The following is a 19,607-nucleotide window of genomic DNA, read 5'->3' on the forward strand; positions in this document are numbered from 1 at the left end:
TTCCCTCTTCTCCCTGCTTGCCCCCCCCCCCTCGACCATCTCTTCCCTCCCTCTCGCCTTCTCTGTCCCCCCCTCCCTCTCTCTCTCTCTCTCCGTTTCTCCCTCCTCCACGGTTGCCACCGCTCTCTCGCCGTTTGCGTTTTTCTCCCCCGTATACATACGTATTCACTCGGCCGTCCTCCCTGCCGTCCCCTCCTCCCCGGCCACCTTCCTCATCGCCCTTGCCGGCCCTTTCGTCTCTTTTGTTCCCAAGCTGACTCCCTTTCAGCGGAGGCAACGGTGGCTGGCGCTTCGGCCTCTCTTCTTTTCCCTCCTTCTCCGACGTCTAATCGCGCATCGCGTCCGTCCACCGCGCGATTTTATTTCGTCACGGCGAGTCCGAGCCCGGCACTGCGCTGCGCCGCGTTACACGTCGCCTCGCTCTCGCGGTATTGTTGCGCGATAACGATCGATAATGCGTAATAACGGCCCGCGAAAACGTGACTATCGCGTCGAAATTTCACGAAGGCCCGACGTGTTCATCGCGGCCGATCACGAATCGCAAGCTTGAACAAGCGACTTCATTAGCGATCGCTCTTCAACGATTACAACATTCGAACTGTTAATATATAGTGCTCGTTATCAGCACCGACAGGTGGACACTCGGTGTCCCGAGAAACTTCCGATACAAATATCTGAAGCTACACTTGTACCCGACAGAAATCAACGTGATAAGTTGGCTAATTATTCGGCTGGAAAATATTTCATATTTTGACGTATTTATTAATCCGTACGCACACGAATTACACGTTGAACTTTAGGAAATGCTGGAGCGGTTCTGCACTATTGGCACCTTTTGCTCCTAGAACTGTCAATTCGTGAAAACATTTGTGTAATATATAAATTATGTGGCTTTTGTGTACAGACCGACAGTGTCCCGCTATTCAGATTAAGTGAAAGAACAGCATGGTATCATTGAAATTAAGCTTAGGAACTTAACGAGAAGTCTATTCTTATAGGTTACCTATTCATATAGGTTACCTAACCTATAACTTATTCGAGTGGATAGGTTTTTTGTTAGGCTTTTAAACTGACTTCTAATGATACCACGCTGTTTTCTGATTTAGTCCGAATAGTGGGTCACTGTCGGTTCCTACACAAAGCCACATAATTTGTATATTACACAAATGTTTTCACGAATTGAGAGTTCTAAGAGCAAGAGGTGCCAAAAGTGCAGAACCGCTCCAGCATCCCCTTAATATTATAATTAAAAAAAAGTATTTAGTCAATACGTTTGAAACTCTCGCTTTTCGGTTATCGATCGGAGAATTTTTTTTCCGGAATCGATGATCGTCATTGAATACTGATATTCCCGTCACTATATAATCTATATATTATAATCGCATATCCACGCGCCGAAGGCAGATAAAGGAAATCCCGGCTGTAACGAGCGTGCCGGAATCCCGGACGCGCTTGTTAAAAAGCAATTACTCTCGTCGTACGAAGAGCCGCTCGCGAGGAGACTGCTTCGCTTGAAAATCGCTCGCTTTGCGTCCTCACTTTGCTAATTTGAATTACTCATTGCCGCTCGGCCGGCTCTCAAAGGTCGCGGGAAGGCGCGTTTGTCGCGCGCGATCCGCGTAAATTTCCCGGGGACGAGGCAGGAGGGCGAGAAAGAGGGAGGTGCGGAGGAATAAGAAAAAGGAGAGGAGAGGAAGAAAGCGGCGCCGCGGGAAGAAAACGTCGCTGAAGATATACCCCCCGCTGCCACGGGTAAATTGTAATCGCGCCGCTTCTTCCGAGTGCACATGCATGACTGCAACCGTATCGTGCATTCGTGACAAAGTGCACCTCCGACACTCGCGTGTGCACGCGCGCTCGCCAAAGAATGCGCACTCGCGGATAATTTTATTCGCCGCGTGGGGAAGCGCCTTTAACAGCGACGCCGTACAATATACTCGGGCCTTTATCCCGTCCTCCGGTATATCGCGCGTATTTATGGATAATTCCATAAGCGCGAGCGCGCTTTTAATAGCGATTCATTCAATCTCAGCGCAGTGGAGAGATTTCTCGTGGAAAGATATATTTTCCCGGATCCCGCGCTGTTTTTCCCGTCGGATCTCTCCGGGCAATTTCGCCGGGTTCGCTAATTAACTTTTAACAGGAACAAATAGATAACGCGCAGCCGGGTTATAAGCTAAGCGACCTCGTTTTTCCCCGGGCACGCATGAAGAATTATTTTTCTATCCGGGAGAATCAAGGAAGAATACATAAATGTACATGAACTTTTAAACTCTTTTCTCATTCCATGCACGAATAATTGACATCTAGTGCCGTAACAATTTAACAACTTTTTTAAAGGGGAATTTTGCAAGAGTACGATTGATATTCTAGATATCAATTAAATTCAAGTCCGAGTTTCTTGCAAATTTACTATGTGTAACGTACGTGTAAATTTAACACGAATTTAAACTTCTAAATCTAAAATAAGCGTGAAGTTAAAATTATCGAACTCCTCCAATGTTAAAGACACACCAACGTTATTGATCAATCATCGATTTTCTCCTTGGGAGACATCGCGAAGAATTGTTCCCGCGGATACTGTTACACATGAAGAATTACCTTCCTCCTCCACTAATTGTAAGGCGTAGTCGTGGGAGAAAATTCTCGCTGTTTCACTCATCAGACTGTCATTGATTTAACTTGTTGATTCGAATTGGTTGATCGATCTGCTTCGGTACTAATTTATTATTTAATAAAGTTAGGATTTAGTTTATTATTTAAAAGCTTTTCTTTCGAAAATCCTCTAATTCTCCTTCGAAGATCGTTGCCAAAGAGCTTTCCTTGAGTCACTCTTTTTCTCTTCTATATAGAATTTGCGTAATATATTAGGTAAACCAGAAGGAGAGATAACATTAAGGAGCTCTCTCGAGGGGAATGACAATCACAGAGAATGCGACTGTCCGCGAACAGTCGTTAATTACTGTTGTTCGAATGTCAGACAATGCGAGAGAGTACGCTTGTACTTTCGCCCATTGCCCGCGAAATGTACATTGATCATCCGCGGAACGGGTGAGTTGAGGCGATTAATCAGAGAGCGATAGACGTCGCGAGGATACCTTCTCGGTGAAGTCGATGCCGCAGCCATGGCCGCTAACGAAACACGTGTCAGCGCGCGTTAAGTCGCAAACCCCAGAGAACCAGTGCGACACGCTCGTTAATCACCAGCACGTCGAGCGTGATGGATTAAAATCAGCGGCGCATCCCTGCGTGCCACTTTCTTTCTTCGCGAATCATTTCCCCCTTCGATCGGACGTTTCCAAAGGTTCTTCAAGTTTTTGCGGCTACGAGCCACGCTGACATTGCCGCGCTGCTGAAACTGGAATTCTTTTGTTTAGCGTTTAAAACAAATATTTAAGGAGTTTTAACGCAGCCATTTTACTGCCCCGGAAAGAGTGTTGTTACTTCCAACATTTAGTGAAAAAATCTTAAAATATACAATGTGTAAAATTACACGAAAATCGATCTTAAGGGGACCCTAAAGCCGTCTGTTTTATCGACATTCTTTGTTAGAAGTAATCTTTTGATCAAAAAGTACGAATATCTCACTCTCTCTTTAAGCTGCCATCAGATCGAGACGTAACCTAAAATATAACCGCACATCGCACGAAGTTTGATATGAGTGTGAGTTTGCTGTTTATTGCAAAAATGGGTGGATGTGCAGCACCATTTTGCAATAACACTTCGACAAAGGGGTACGCATCAAAATAATCAAAATCAATTACGTTTGTAAAACTATAAAGGTGGATTAAAATTGTCTATTAAAAATTCAGTGGGGAAAATCATAAACATGGCGAACCAATTACAAGCTGGATACCGTATGTCCAGACTCTGATTAGAGGGTCTCTAGAAAACACCGGTCTGAGGTAACATCTAGTAAAACTTGGAATTAAAAATGTCGATAATTGACGTTTTTAATTCCGTCTCCTATCTTATCGACACTGATCGAGTTCGCCAGCGGCTTTAGGGTCCCCTTAAACTCACGCAAAGATAAAAATTTTACGTCAAACGTCAAACTTATATTTAAGTACACTATAGCCTTTACATTTTCATAGAACTATATATATTGTTTCTGTCAAATTTGCCAATTGCAATTTCAAAAGAAAAATTATTTCACAGGCAGCTTCTACAATATATGATCTTATTTAACAACTTTCTAAGAAAGTTTACTCTGTCTATTCTCATAAATTATCAATCGACCGTAACATTTTCTTCTCTGTGATCACAGGTACCTTCTACATTTACCATTTAGCTCGCGTCGAAGTATCGAAGGGCGCGTAAAAATAACTGCGGCATTATCGTCAATGACATATTGACGAGGAAAAGTCCACGACGTGGGTGCCTATGATCTAGAATTATTATTAGCCCAACGACTATTGTTAGAATTACATTGTTTTTTTACGCTATTATAGCGCGGCGAGTGAGAACAACGATGAGGAAATTAATGAGTCAATTGTTGAGACGCAAGATAATATTTGCGTGGGTCGAAGTAACGTTTAATCTCTGTTATTTCAACGAGACAATTCTCGTAATCAGATATTCAATAAATAACTAGACGACTCACGTGTTGTCGAAACTATTAAATCTTTGAAATCTTTGAAGGATGCCTAAGTTAACAAACTACCGTATCTCTTATCGTCGAAAGCAATTACACGTGTAACACTGTAAAACGTAACTGCAAGGCGATATCTCAGGAATCCACTTGTACTTCGTCTTCAAGATACTGCAAGAATGGCATTCGGAATTTCGGAAGAATATCTTCACGGGATGGGAACTTACCGCGCTCATATTTCTAGCTCTGGGATAACTCTTAGATTCTCCGTATCCGAGCATCCGCGTAATGTCTAAGATTGATGCGTAAGATATACTGGGAGGAGAAAGCATATTTCGAGGAAACGAGCGAGCGAGAAAATAGAAAATCCGGCCGAGGAGAGACGCCGCGCGGGAAGCTGGCGCCGCGCTGCGCTTCCGTTATCAGACAATTGAAATTTCCGACGTGAGATAAGCATCCCGCGACTCGTTTCCCGCAATCGATCGACGATCGACAGACAACTGCGCCGAAATTCCGTCTGTTAGACCGCCTGGCATTATTTTCCCTCCGAGAAACCCGATTTATCCGCACTGTTCGAAGAGAGGGGACTCTTCGCGCATAAGAATTCGTGGAAAAATGACACGGAGACGTGGGAATGGAAAGATGACGAGCGAGCCGACTTCGAGTCGAGTAATAAATGACCGCGATGAATAATAACTCGGTTATTGAAAGAAAATTCCGGCCGATACGAGCCGGAGTTTTCCAGCTCGCAGCATTAGCCTAGTTTCTCGGATAAGGCCTTTCCTCCGCTTCTTCTACGAGGAGACTCGCACCCCACCTTTCCCTCTCATCGACCACTTTGCTATGCTTTCTTTATTCCGCGAAGCCACGTCCGCGTAATGGCTATTCAGATATCGAATCGATTTATTTCCCCGGGGGCTTTCGAAAACTTCACCCATCTCTGCGGTGAACTTGGAATAGCCATCCCCCCTCTCTTTCTCTCCTCTGGTTTCCTCTCTTTCTCCCATTCCTCTATCTATCTCGCTTTCGCGGTGCACTCTGTGGTCTCCGAGACCCTGGACTTACCATAGAGCGTGAAATGTTCATTGGGTCACATTCGTTTCGCGAAACTTTTATCGCCGCGTTTTATCTAAATCTTCTAAATCGACCGTTAAAGGAAACACTTGAGATAAATTGCAATTTATGCGCCCAGCTCGGCGAATTTATTTACAATTTATTTATATATTTAAATACATGTGTAATGATTTCTTTTGTAAATTAAAAGGTTGATTTTTGTATTTTAAATTATTTTATAAATTATTATTTCAATATAGTTTGCAAATAAATAATAACCATATTTTAACGTTATTTAAATCTAATCGTGTTAACGATGTACCTAAGTAGTGACAATATAATGTTATGGTTAACAATCGCCATTAGGTTTTTCATTCATCGGAAAACCCCGTAACAATCAAATGCTTTAAAAGCATCTTCTTAGTCAGGGAATTCGATGTAATCGAGTGATAGATAGACGGTTTAATTATACGGATAAATGGATAGATGGATGGAGAGTTAGTTTCATTAGATAGATAAATGGATATGTGGGTAGATTTATACCTAGTTAGGTCAATTATCGAAGAGATTCCGATATAATGCTATCAGGACGATTGCTTCTCTACAAATGTGATTAAAATCACATCCAATTAAGAAAAGCGGACGGTAAAGTCGATAACCGTTAACTCTATGGAAAGACCAAGATTTAATGAATAGTATCACATTTTCATCAAAGTCGTGCGCTCTTCTTACATGTAAATACGCGCGTGTATTTATGGTAGACGAACATTTTTCGTTGCCGCTTAAACACTTTTATGTTTAACAAGTTTAAAAAATTATCACCAGTAGAATTTTGGAGAGATCGCGATATAAGGAACGATTAGTACTTTTAATTCGCTGTTGCAGTTGAATGAGGTGAAAATTGGGAGGAGATATTTCTATCGGGTTTTTGAAGATATAAATCAATCGCGGCCTCTCGAGACTGACGGAGAAAGACAAAACTTGTTAACTTTACTTATCTGGATTCTCCCATATACATATATAGCAATATGAACGGGTTACTGGGACGTGCTGCACATTAAGTCTTCGCGAGGAAACTACTCGGGAGAATAGTTTAAGTGCCTTTCTAGAGAAAGCTCATCAAGACGCTCGTCAAATAATTAATGCTCTCCTCGAAAAGAGATGGAGTACTTTAAGATTCACTTTGACGCGTTCTTCAACGACTCGCGACTGTACGTCGAAATTCGCAAAAAACATTTCGTCGTGTTAACTGTCGAATCTTAATTCTTTAAATGCACTGAAGTGCGATAAAAACGTCGCCGGCTGTTCCGTCAAACCATTTATCGTTACAAAAATATGTAACGTGAAAATGATTAGAAAACTTTTAATTTGAGTTAAAAAATTAAAGGATTTGAGATTTACACGAAGTTTATTTTAAACAAACTCAAGTCTTCAAAATGGACGTAACGAAGCGTAGCTAAACAGGGGCTCGAACATGAATCTTTCCTTCTAGCGTGAACTCGTGAGAAATTTAATTTAAGAATTGCACTAGTCGTCAATTAAATTTTTCATCTTTCACGAATTCACGCTGGAGGGAAAGATTCACGATCGAACCCCAGATCGAATGTTCTGTGTTGCGAAATGAGACTGCGCGATGGCGCATTGTCTAACCTTGTTCGGGTATCCGTTGTATCTGAGCAGCTTCTTGCAACACTTGCCGCGGTTCTCGTAGTAAAACATTTGCACCATGTCCGCGCGATCGGTCGCGCCGCTGACGGTGAACGGCGCCCTGGACGATGACGGTGGTTGTTGCTGCTGCTGCTGCTGTTGGGCCGACGTTTGCCGACGCCCTAGTGGCACGCACGGGCACCACCCCGAGACCATCACACCGATCGGGCCCGTCGCCGGCCCGACTCGCCCGACCCGACGCTTCGAATCCGCCCTCGCTTCCTCGTTTCCTCGAAGATCACTTCGCTCCGCCGAAGGCAAGTCTCTTCATGGCGTCCCTCGCTCGCCGACTCTTCGCCCCTTCGCGAAGTAAATCTGTACTTTGTTTCCGACCTCAAGAAATTCTTATGACGGAGGTCTCATTAGAAATCTGGTACTTTTTAATAGTGAAGTTGTGCGTCGTGTGTCTTCGTTAACGCATGCTAAAGCTTCTAAAGAGGAACAGATCTGAAGTGGTGACGACGACGATTGTCACGTGGCACGAGTTTGGCAACGAGTCTTGTATTCTTTGGCGATGAGCACTGAAACTCTGAAAAAAAGGAGACATAGGAATGATTAGAAATAACTATGGTAGATATATGGATACATGGATTTATTCCCCTTAGCTACATGTTCTTGCTGCCTCTAAAGCGCTAACATACATATTTGTCTTATCTTGAGCACAAAAAGTATAACAAACTGCAGATAAACAAGCGAGGAATACTATAGTGAATTCGGTTCCTTGCACTAATGCACACTCGGTGCACATTAGGCTCGTTTACAGTCAATTCTTATATTTAAGGATTATTTTTAATACCTCTTGGAAGGCTTCTTAGTTAGAAAATGATCCGTGCAAATCACTTTACGGCTAAATGAGTTTTCGAACGTGTACTTAAGATTATTATAAATATAAGAACTGATTCTGGACAAGCCTTAGTGTGCATTCAGTGCACACTAGTGCAAGCAACCGAATTCGCTATTAATCATCCACATTAATCATCAGCCACGAATCCTGAAGAGTAAACTAGAGACCCTCTAATCAGTTTTTTAAAGCTTCTACTGTTGTAAAACATAATGAATTAGTATTTTAAATTAATATTTCTTCAAATTTAATTTATATTATTATTTTTAATTTATCTTACAATGAATATTATCAAATGTTGCAGTTTTTCTAGAATAATTTCTCACATGCATGTAAAAAAGACATAATAAAATGTTTTTCCAAAGAAGTAATATCAATTGTATAATTATCGACGTTTTCTACGAAAGTTGTAAAAAAAACCTTCGTTGCTTTTTTATAATGAGAAATATGGGGAAGATTATATGATACGCACATGAAATAGAGAGTTCCGGCAAATCAGCCGATAGATCTATTCGTTTTCGAAGTACCAATGCCGCGAGGTTCTCTTTTGCCCAGGGAGAAATGACTCGTTGATCGATATCGATTTGTCGAATCGACATCTTTTCGACATCGATCGACGAGTCACTTCTCGCTGGGTAGTGTAGATAGGTGTAGATGAGCGGCGCATTTATGGGTCGCAACAATAAACAGTGATGTCAAACACAGCCAGCCACATAAACACATCTCTAACCACATAATGATTGGACGATTTTCTTATGTACAATACAAATATGCAAGCTTTTCCGCATGATTAAGCTTACTGATCGGTTTTCACAAATATTCGTTTTTATTTAAGTTGTTAAAAAGTATTTATTCGATTTTCATTCATGTGTTTTTATTCGATATTTTCATATCGAAGTTGAAAAATATCGAACGCTGATAAACATTGGTACAGCCAGACTCGGATTAAAAAGTCTCTAGATTAAACGAACTTTGCACTACATACATATTGTTTTTCCGTAAGAGGGAAACATTTATGCCGCTTCGAAGTTGGAAGTAACTGCCTTTTACTACGAACGAGCGAAGTGCATTCATAAAACACAGCGAGGTTTAATTCTGAGGTGGGTCAATTAAACCCGAACCTCGCTCCCGCGAACATTAGGACGAAACTGCGAAACGTGGCGGACGTCGAGGAGGGAGCGAGTCCCATCAGAATATCCGCGTGAAGCTGCCGTTCGCCTCCACCGCGAATGTCGCTCGTGCCTTTCAGACTTTCGAAGAAATCTGTCCGATTAAATCCGAGTACATGTCGCTTCGAATTACGGTCGGATCCATTACCGCCCCAAAAAAGCATGCTCTCCGTAAATCAACGGCCGTTAGATTTGCCGTTCGATCTCGTGACTTAAATTAACGACTGCTGCAAAAAGTGTAGGTTGATAAATTGGCGGATAGACGGATAGGCGCCGTAGATGGATGAATTTCCTCCCGCCATAGACTCTCTAAGGACGACCTGAGATAAATAGACATAATTTATTTAGATCTTGAGACGGGTCCCCGAAGATACGGGGCAAGGAAACTGGAATGAGATGTTTAAGATTGGTGCGATAGAGAAACACATCCGCATTAATTTAATGAGTTTTAACGTTACGGTATTTGCACAAATATATTTTGCCCGCCTAGTGAGAGAGAGCGAGGTCCAGGTTCGAACCCAGGCTGAGGTACATTTTTCCTCATAAATTTAAAAATTAAAATCATTTTAGATTACAATTGAATCGTGTATTGCTGAAACCCCCTAAGTCACTTTTTCACACTTTTGAGTTTTGACGCATTGCAATTTAGGTCAACTTGCATCGTTTAGTGCTGAAACGCCTCAAGTTCCTATATTCCATAGTGTTGTTTGCTTATTGTAAATGAGACACATCTGGTATTCTAAAGGCTCCTGAATTCATAAATAGACATTTACTAATCTAAGTCATCAAAAAATACAAAAAGAATCCAATTACCAGAGCAACAAACATACACTAATAAACCGACTTTTAAAAACTTACCAATATTATGTTACTTGCTATCCTACATGTAAAATAAAATATGTCACTATCAACTAAGTACTGCGCTCATTTTCTAAAACTATTGCTGCAAACAGATGTGAATAGTTTTTTCATCTCCTGAAAATTTACAAAAAGTGACTTAGGGTGTTTCAGCAATACACGATTCAATTATTGGGCTACCAACATTTTGCTCGGACCTGAAGGCGCTCTCGCTTGTTTGCTTTATATCGTAATGGTCCTATTTAATTCTATTTGTTTTAAATCATTTAAACACTAACGTCCTGTCTTGGCTCTTATATCCTTTATTCCTTCGAATTGTGATTTCATGTCGGAGCCTTATGAATGTTATTGTTTAAATATATTTTGAATCATAGCTAACTTCTTTCAAAGAAGTAACACGAGAGAAATAATTACGACTTGGAATTCTTTTCGCGAGATATACGTAGAATTAATTCAATCGTTGTCTTAAGCTACAAAGAAATATAATGTGTTGGTAGAGAAGCAGTCTTTTTATTCAAAGCAACTTTTTAATGCAACGATATGTGGCATGTGTAATGGCATGCAAATCATTCGATTACATCGCGATGCCATCCGAGAAATTGTCAGTAGAGACGTACGTTTTATTTCCTGACAAAACAAAACGAACGCAATGCAAACTGACTAAAGTAGGCGGTAGAGTGAGGGAGGAAGAGATGGTGAAGCCATAAAGATGAGAAAAACAACACAGGAATTTGCAATTCATGAGAAACGTCGTCGCCGTCGTCGTCGTCGTCGGCCGTGCGTTAGTCACAGAATGCGCGACCTAATTTAAGAATGGAAAATTTGCGCCGTGTCTCCCCTACTCTTGGGTAATAAACGCGTCGCATACTGTGCAAACATCATTCGACTTACAGAAAATATAACGAGAAGAATTTCCACCTTCCATTTCCTTCGACAAAAGATCGACGGTGGTTCCATCGAGAAATTCATCTTTTTCATTTTAAATGGAATCTTGATCGAAAAATATGTTCTGTCTTCTTAATATTACGTAGAACGATAGATACAAGATTTATATCTAAGCTCGGAACACACGGAAAATGCTTAAATGTCCAGGGATAAAAATGAAAGTTACAAGAGAAAACGTCGGTTGGAAGAAGACACGCTCGGCGAAGAAATCTGGCGAGGAAAAGCGGTGTTTCCGAGTCACCGCGTACAGTGTGCAGTCGCATTAGTCGGAAAGATTAATTGGGCCACGCTTTATACGTATTTCCGGCGAAGGTGCGAAGACGCCCCTTTCGCGTTTTCCAAGACAAAGCCGAACGCACCTCGCGCAAACTTGCCCGGGCGTTTGCGCAGTCGCCTCAAATTTCGAATCCAATTCCTGTCCGACCCCGTAATACGGGTCGCCGAGGTGCCGAGAGGACGCGCGATAAGTTTGCTTTACGGTTGTGCCAGATGACGTCGGCTCGAGACCCCGTTTAATAAAGCGCAGGCCGTGAGTGGCCCGAGATCTGCCTCCCCGCGGAGACTTTCGGGTCATCCGGTATGCGTCGTAAAGAGGTGTAATCGGTCAAACGTGCGGGACGAGCGAGACGAACGGGCTTAAACGTGGAAATGGAAATTTTCCGGCTACGTCAATGTCAATTGGCGTCGATTGCAATTAAGGGGTCGTTCGCTCTTCGTTTCGCCCTCTTATACATCTATTGTATTAGCTGAGAAAAAGATAATTACACAATTAGAAATACCGTCGTACACCGTGGGTCGATAGCCTCAACAGACTCGTTACCATTAACGAGACGGACAAAGGATCACCGATTGGATTTTTCGTGTCCGGGATAGAGCGTTGAATCGTTAACCAGTATCGGCCGGGGTGATAAACATTTTATGGCTCCCGGTGGATGAAGCGGAAGCGAGCTTCTATATTCATGGAAATCTGCGGATCTCGCGTCATAGGGTTTAAATAAATCTGTTAAAATATTAAATAAACGTTTGTCGTGAACGCGCGCGACATGCAACCCCCTCGTGAGAGAACCAACTCTCGTGTAAGATCAGACGCGGGTTCATGAAGAATGAAACTCAGCGGATGTATACGAGTGCGTTTCTTTATAACTTTCGACTTTGCGTTTACTTCTCCCTCCCCCATCCCCCTCCACCCTTTCTCTATCTCTCTCTCTCTCTCCTTCTCTCTCAGGGCCCATTCGTCCGTTGATGTAACAATTTTTCACCGTGACATTCCCGGCTTAGAGCTATCCCTCGAGAGTTTAACCTGCTCTCGTTTCGTTTCTCCTGGCCGAGTGGTCATAGATTACTCACTAAAGCATAGTGTAATCCCGAGTTCTCGTTGCTCTGACATAACGTTCTATGCAAAATACGGCGAATCGCGCGGCGGAACATGAGCGATGGGTTATTTCGAGGTATTAATGTACCTTTACAACAGTCATATATTTCTGATTACAAGATAATTAACGACCACTGGTAATTAATTCATAGTACAACTAGTAGGTCCACTCTCTGTCGGCCCTTTTCCGCCGTTATCTTGGGCAGAAATCCAGCGGCGCGCGCGCGCGCGTGTGTGTGCGCCCTCAGAAAGGATTTCTGTTACCGAGACAAAAAACAGTACCTTGTCGTTGTTCTTGCGTTTAGAATAAATTTGCCCCCCATCTTACAACGCACGAAGTTGGCAGCACGATATTCGACAAAAAACGATACATACTATCATTTGATTTTAGACTTTAGAATTTTTCATTTAAGATTAAAATATTCTCTTCTCTCTATAATAAATATGATTGGCGCTGTATCGATCCCATTTTATGATGTATTCAAGTGTAATAGCATTGGATCCGGAAATTTTTCCTATGGGTGTGTGTGTATGTGTGCGTACTCACACTGGAAAAAAGAATTTCGCTACCATATGATGATTTGCTAAAAATATTTTGCTACCATAACTATACATTTCTAAAGCACAGCAAACGGTATGCTATCGCACCTAATACAATGGGCACAGTAGCAAACTATTAGCTATCGCAACTAAATATTAGCTGTCCATATTTTACAACTGAAATTTAGTTACCACGTGCAGTTTTTAGCTACGGCAGCTACATTTTTTTCCCGTGCATCAAAGCTACCACACACACAACTTTTCGCTCATTGGTCTGGCCAAAATAATGATGGAAGGGATATCGACGCGAAACCAACCAAATGACGAAATGAACCTACTATGTTATAGTAATCAAGCTTTTCAGTCGAGATTAACCGGCCAGTGTTTTAATACAGAAAATTTATTGCGGAAAATACTGGCAACCTAAAGAGATTTCTTTGTTTGAATTTACACCTACGGCTGAAAGATGGTGTCTCAATTAATCTTTAGAAGATTTGGACTTAGCAATTGCGTCTATGTTGGTGAAAAGGGGGGAGGGGGACAGGGATACTTAAAAATCGCGTATCGACAGTCCTGTGTACTGCCGACAACCCGAATCGGTGCGCAGTTTAAAGTCGAAAAATAGACGCGGAGATATCATCTTTACACTGTTATTGCGACAAATATTACCACATGCCTCAGTGGTCGAATTTGTGAGACGCCCGCCTAGAGAGTAGAGAGGTCCAGGTTCAAACCCTGGCTGAGGTAATGTTTTTCGCAATAAATTTTCTGTACTAAAACCACTGGCCGGTTAATGTCGGCTAAAAAGCTTGATTATTGTTACTGGCAACTTAAAGAGATTTGTATGTTTCTACTATGTTATACTACGATTAATTATTACGTCACTAGGATTGTTTGCGACGACGACGAAGAAAACAAAATTTTCGCGAGGTAATATTTGCATTGCGGCAAACTTCATAATTACGTACCCACTTCTCTCAGTGTTGTTCAAGTCTTTCGGCGCCTATTCCACGGATATCCACCCTGATTTTTTCTCTTTCGAAGGTGCTTTCATATTTATTCGAGTGTTTAAGGAGTTAATATCGATCGCCGCCACAGACGAAGCACTCTGTTCTATCGTGAACTAGTTCGATTGAATAAGTTCAGAGCAATTCCTTGTCGCTGTCGTTGCCGTCACTGTGAATTTTCCCTGCGATCCGCAACTTTTCGGGGTCGGCTGACTAGTTCGGGCGCGGATTTCTGCACGAACGAGCTAAATCGACTCGACCGGTCTCGCCGGAATTGCTTCGTTCGGAGTCTCGCGGAACCGCTAGTAAAATCAACGGCGGCAGGCATCGATTTTTCGACGGCATTTCGTTGGAGAGAGTTTAATTAAATCGCGGCGCAGAACTTACGTACGAGAGAGGCGACATCGAAGGAACGTAAAAACGTAGATTAACCCCTTCAGTATCGACACGCATCGACACGCATCGCGACGCATCGTACCAAATCGACCATTGACGCGATTCCCGCAAAAACGCCCGTGGGACTCGTTAATATCGAATAATCAACGTCCTGAATGTTCACGGAGACAATTTGATAGTGTTAAGGGGATCCTAAAGCCGCTGGTGACCTCGATCAGTGTCGATAAGATAGGAAACGGAAATGAAAACGTCAATTATCGACATTTTTTATTTCAAGTTTTACTTTGGATGTCACCTCAGACCGGTGTTTTCTAGAGACCCTGTAACCAGAGACTGACCATAAGAGTTCGTCAAATTCCCTCGAGTGAGAGAGAAACATAGGCTACCTCACTCTTCTACGATTCTACGATCGTAGAAGCCTATGTTTCTCTCTCACTCGCGGGATATTGACGAACTTTTATGGGCCAGTCTGTGATTACCGGGTTTCCAGTGTTTTCGGCAGCAGTAAAGAGAAAGTTGGAGGGCTAGAATTCGGTCCGAGAAATTTATAGCCCATAAATTTGCAACTTTTACGAAAAAGCAGCAATTTTATTAGCTACACATTGCTCAGGCCGAGATTTCGGATCGAGTTCTAGCATCGTCAACACCATGGCTTTATCTGATAGATGTTTGGCAGCGACCTCTCTCGAAAAAGCCCGCAACTATTTCTACACGCCGTACTGCTCCTTTTCTCTTCTTCTAGACTTGGATTTCTGGACTTGTGTTTATAGTAATCTTTTTTTCTAGGCTATTAATCTTAGTTCTAATTGCACGATATTGTTCTTATATGTCGTCCCTAGAGATATCAAGCAAATATTGCCGTCAAGTGTACCAAAAATTAGTAAAATTTTTAATTTTCTTTCGTTTTTAATATAAAGTCGACCAGCATAGTCTAGATTTTGCTGCGTACTTTAATTCCCTAAAAGGGCTTTGTATTTCTATAAAGCCAATGAAAAGATTACTTCTAACTAAGGCTGTCGATAAAACAGACGGCTTTAGGATCCCCTTAAGTGACGGAAACGCAGATATAAACGTGTGAAATGGAACAAATATCACTTCTAACGTTGTAAATTGCCCTGTTTAAAATATTAGATCAGATTACATTAGATCGCATGCAATTTCAATGCAAATTCGTTAGACTCTTATTTATTTGCTCATGCAATTACAATGTAAATAAATAAGAGACCCATTAATTTACATTGAAAGTGCATGTAATCTAATGTAATCTGATCGTATTCTATCTATTATTTTAAACGGGGCGAAATAAATGAAACGCAACATATAAAATGTAACTTTAAAACTGTTCTCTTGCAAATATGCTGGAATGGAAACGATACGTTACACTAGAGATGTATTTAATTCGATGCAATCTTGGAGAATGAAAAACGCGGGAATAAAATTGAAAAACCGAAAATTGCGTACATAAACATTGAAAGTGACAGAGTATCGCGACTTTTAATCGCTTGACAGCTCGATAAATTGCCACTAACGAGGGCAGATTCTAGGTTCTCCATATTTAATTCCGGAATTATAGTGGCGGTGACATGTCGCGCGAGAAATAAAAGCGCGGAAAAACGGAGCGAGTTATGATATTCGCGCGTCGTATGAGCTCTCGCGGGGAAACTTCGCCGAAATGTTTCGCAAGTGCGGCTGTTACGGGCGCGCTTTTTCCGCGCACGTTTACGCGATATAGAAAGCGCGCTCGTTAAATCCCGTTGTCGTTACTTCGGACGGGGTCGCGCGTCCCCCTTTTGTAAGTTCGACGAGTAGTTTCGTAACAAGCCGTGCCGTTGCGAGTGCAGTCACGTGCGCTGCGCAGGCCGCGCTTCCGGACTTTATAAAACTCCTATGATAATTATCGCGGGCAAATAAACAGCGTCGCGAATGGTAACGCGCGGGGGTGCGGTTAGTGTAAACTCGCGAGGGAGCGCACATGTGCGGCGTGTAACACTCGCGAGCGAGCACGTGCCATGTGCTCCGAGAACTTGGGCAAGCCGGGACTTCCCGGACGGAGCGGATGGAGAGAGAACCGGAGCTGTCGCAAATGGATCGATGTGCCAAAAGCGTTAATTGATCGTCGTAATGGGATGCTGGAGTGATTCTGCACCTTTTGCACCTTTTGTTCCTAGAACTGTCGATTCATGAAAACGTTTGTGTAACGTACAGCTCCAGTGGCACGGTGCATTGGCGAAACATCGGTTAAATATTGGTACAATGTTGGTTATATTAGAAACGCATCGGCCGATATTGCAAAGCCAATATTGGCCATGGAATAAATGTAAATATTGCACGATAATAATTATGTAATATTAGATTTATATTGGAGATGGATTAACCAATATTTAACAATGTAATAAAAATAATTGTCCAATATTGATACAATATTAGGCTAATGTCGCTAAATAGACATATTGGCTAAATAAGGGAAGACGTTCATCTTACAATATTGGACCAATATTGGGAATACATTATATTATTTTCCAATATTGCGCCAATATATTGTGCTACTAGGGAAATTATATGCATGTTAATATCATGGTATCATTGAAACTAAGTGTAGAAGCCTGAAAAGAAATCTATTCACTTAAATAATTTCTTTGTAGGCTTCTAAACTTACAGCGAATTCGATTACTTGCACTAGTGCGCACTGAGTGAACACTAAGGCCTTTATAGGCAATTTTTACATTTAACTTTGTTGTCTTAAATACATATTCAAAGAATATTTAGCCGAAAAGACATTTAATACTCAGTGCGCAATAATGCGAGCAATCGAATTCGCTATTACTTTCAATGATACCGCACTGTTCTCTGATTCAGTCCGAGCAGTGGGACACTTTCGGTCTGTACGCGTAAGCCTCCTAATTTGTGTTACCCAAATGTTTTCATGAATCGACAGTTCTCAAGCGCAAAAGGTGCAGAATCACTCCGGCGTCCCCGTCCAGAGTTAACGATACTCAAATTTCTCAGCGCGGTTACCCGATCAACGGTGCTGAGCCGTCGGGTTGGGGCTAATTGGGGGCCGGAACAACGTCGATTAATTGCGCGGTGCGCGCGGAAAGTTGGCGAAAAAAAAATGTGCGCTCGTCGATACGCCTTTCCGCGCGGCCACGCCGCGAGTAGTAAAGGCGCTTAACGGAGCCGAACGTATCATATGCACCTGCAACATCCCCGGCCGACAGTTTGATGTATGGGACCGCGGCGATGCGCGCGCGGGCGACACGAGCAAAAAGTCTCTCCGCGCCGTAATCCCTCTTCGTTCCCCGGGAAATCTCATTACGGAAAAGTTTGAGGCGAAGCTCTCTGCGTCGCGTCGCGTCGCGGCGCGTCGCGTCGCGTCGCACGGGTGGATGGAGAATCACCCTCCGACGTACGGGGAGTACGTGGGAATAGCGAGAAGGAGGGAATGAGAGAGAATATTCTTGTAACCATTGTCGGGCAGATAACTTCCGCGATATCTCTTCAACGGGATGCCGTGGTGAATTTAAACTTGTTGCGGCCCTTATAACAACGAGACTCTTTCCTTATTAAATTTAAAATTCTCGGTAGTATGATTCATTCATAAGTATTTCTTTTTTTTTCAGGACAATAAGAGACCTCCCTCGTAACGTGAGACTTCGTAAAATCTTCTGCCGTGTCGGACTACAATTTTTAACTTTCGCGGCATTTTGAGACTGTTGCGGACACTGGTGATATTAAAACTTTTTTGCGATCTTAAGTAACGATGTGGCTGAAGCCCCTTTCTCCTTGCCGGGAAAAGTTGGTATAAATGCAAAGTAAAAAATGTCGTTTGTTTACGAATGCTGTTTCGATCATCTTATTATAAAGCGAGTAATTCGAATGAGTGTAGGAAGAAAGCCGTAAGAACCGCACGTTAATCCTAGAATTTGCGGAAGAGAATGAGACAAGTCCTTTCGTAAATAATTGCCAGAGATAATTTAATTTCACATATCGAAGATTGGGTGCACGCGAATCATCTAATATGATTTCGTCGAATAAGATAGAAATTAAAAGAAGTAACAGAAACATTCTTACTATATTACAATAGCTTTGATTTCTAAGAAAATGTACAAAATTGTCAGCATTGTACTTGATTTGGACAACTCGAAGGAGCCTTCGAGCGACCAGTTGTTTCGCGCAGCGAGACAACTCGTCGCTTAGCTCGCAGTAATAAAACGAAACAATACAATTCCCCGGAAACGTACCTTCGTTGAGCAAATCCTCCGATCGAATCCAAAATCTCTCGAGCGTCCTCCGTTACTCCGGCTTGTATCGAGGCTGCTCCGACTTCGAAGGCAGGAAAACTGACTGGCGCGCACACACCGTACGTGTAACTAGGGCCGCCGGATATTACATCCCGAATTTCCGGCGGTCTTAATCTTCCTCCCGCGCGCCCGAAACATCCTCTCCTCCATCTATCTCAGAAAGGATCGCGAGGCATTCGTCGAAGGAGCGGAAACGAGAAAAACTATCAAATAACTGGCGCGAGTAGGACGACGAGAGGCTAAGGAAGGCAGAGAGAGAGGGAGGGGGAGAGAGAAAGGGAAAGACAAAAGCGGAGAACGGCAGGGGAAAGGAGAGACTCTGTTATCTGATACGGTAGTATTGGCCGTTCCTTCAGGACGAGCTTGAGTGACAGGAGGAAGAAGGGAAGCCGCGCACACTACACCGGGTGGACGTGGGTCGCGTGTTTCAGTCGACGTGCGGACGCGGACTAAAGCTCTCGACGGACGGACAGGCGCTCGTCGTCGCGTCGCGTCGGCTCGCGCGACGGCGAGAAGCGGCGGCGCTTCCTCTTCCCTCGTGGTCGTCGCCCGTACGGCGCAGGGCTGACTGAGGGAGGCCGCGGCGCCGAGCGTCGCGACGCGTCGCGCCGCGCCGCGCCGCGCCGCGCCGCCGGAGCCGGAGCCGGCCCTCGAACGCCTGCGTTCGTTCGCGTGTGCCCGAGTCGCGCCGATCTCACACCCCGTCGCCGAAGAATCTTCCCTGAGGATAATCGTTTCATTCGGGAGGAATCGATTGACGATTGTTCAAAAACCCCCGACCTGGAGTGCCGCGTCTCAAAGTCACGCCAGTGTCGCAACGCAAAAAT

The 19,607-nt window shown here is 43.1% G+C and overlaps 1 protein-coding gene across 1 annotated transcript in view; it reads right to left on the reverse strand.

Moving 5' to 3' along the window:
* The window catches only part of LOC105559585, a 46,221-nt gene extending 26,882 nt beyond the window's left edge, over positions 1–19,339 (reverse strand). Inside the window, exons 1-2 of the mRNA XM_012007994.1 lie at positions 18,721–19,339; positions 7,295–7,880 (exon numbers count right to left, since the gene is read on the reverse strand). Of these exons, the coding sequence (XP_011863384.1) occupies positions 7,295–7,507 (213 nt within the window). The 5' untranslated portion in view covers positions 7,508–7,880; positions 18,721–19,339. The remainder of the gene's footprint in view (positions 1–7,294; positions 7,881–18,720) is intronic.
* Between the last annotated feature and the right edge of the window lie 268 nt (positions 19,340–19,607).

This window comes from Vollenhovia emeryi, unplaced genomic scaffold, assembly GCF_000949405.1.
Source record: "Vollenhovia emeryi isolate VEMERY1.0 unplaced genomic scaffold, V.emery_V1.0 DF939263.1, whole genome shotgun sequence".
Taxonomy (NCBI): Eukaryota; Metazoa; Arthropoda; class Insecta; order Hymenoptera; family Formicidae; genus Vollenhovia; species Vollenhovia emeryi.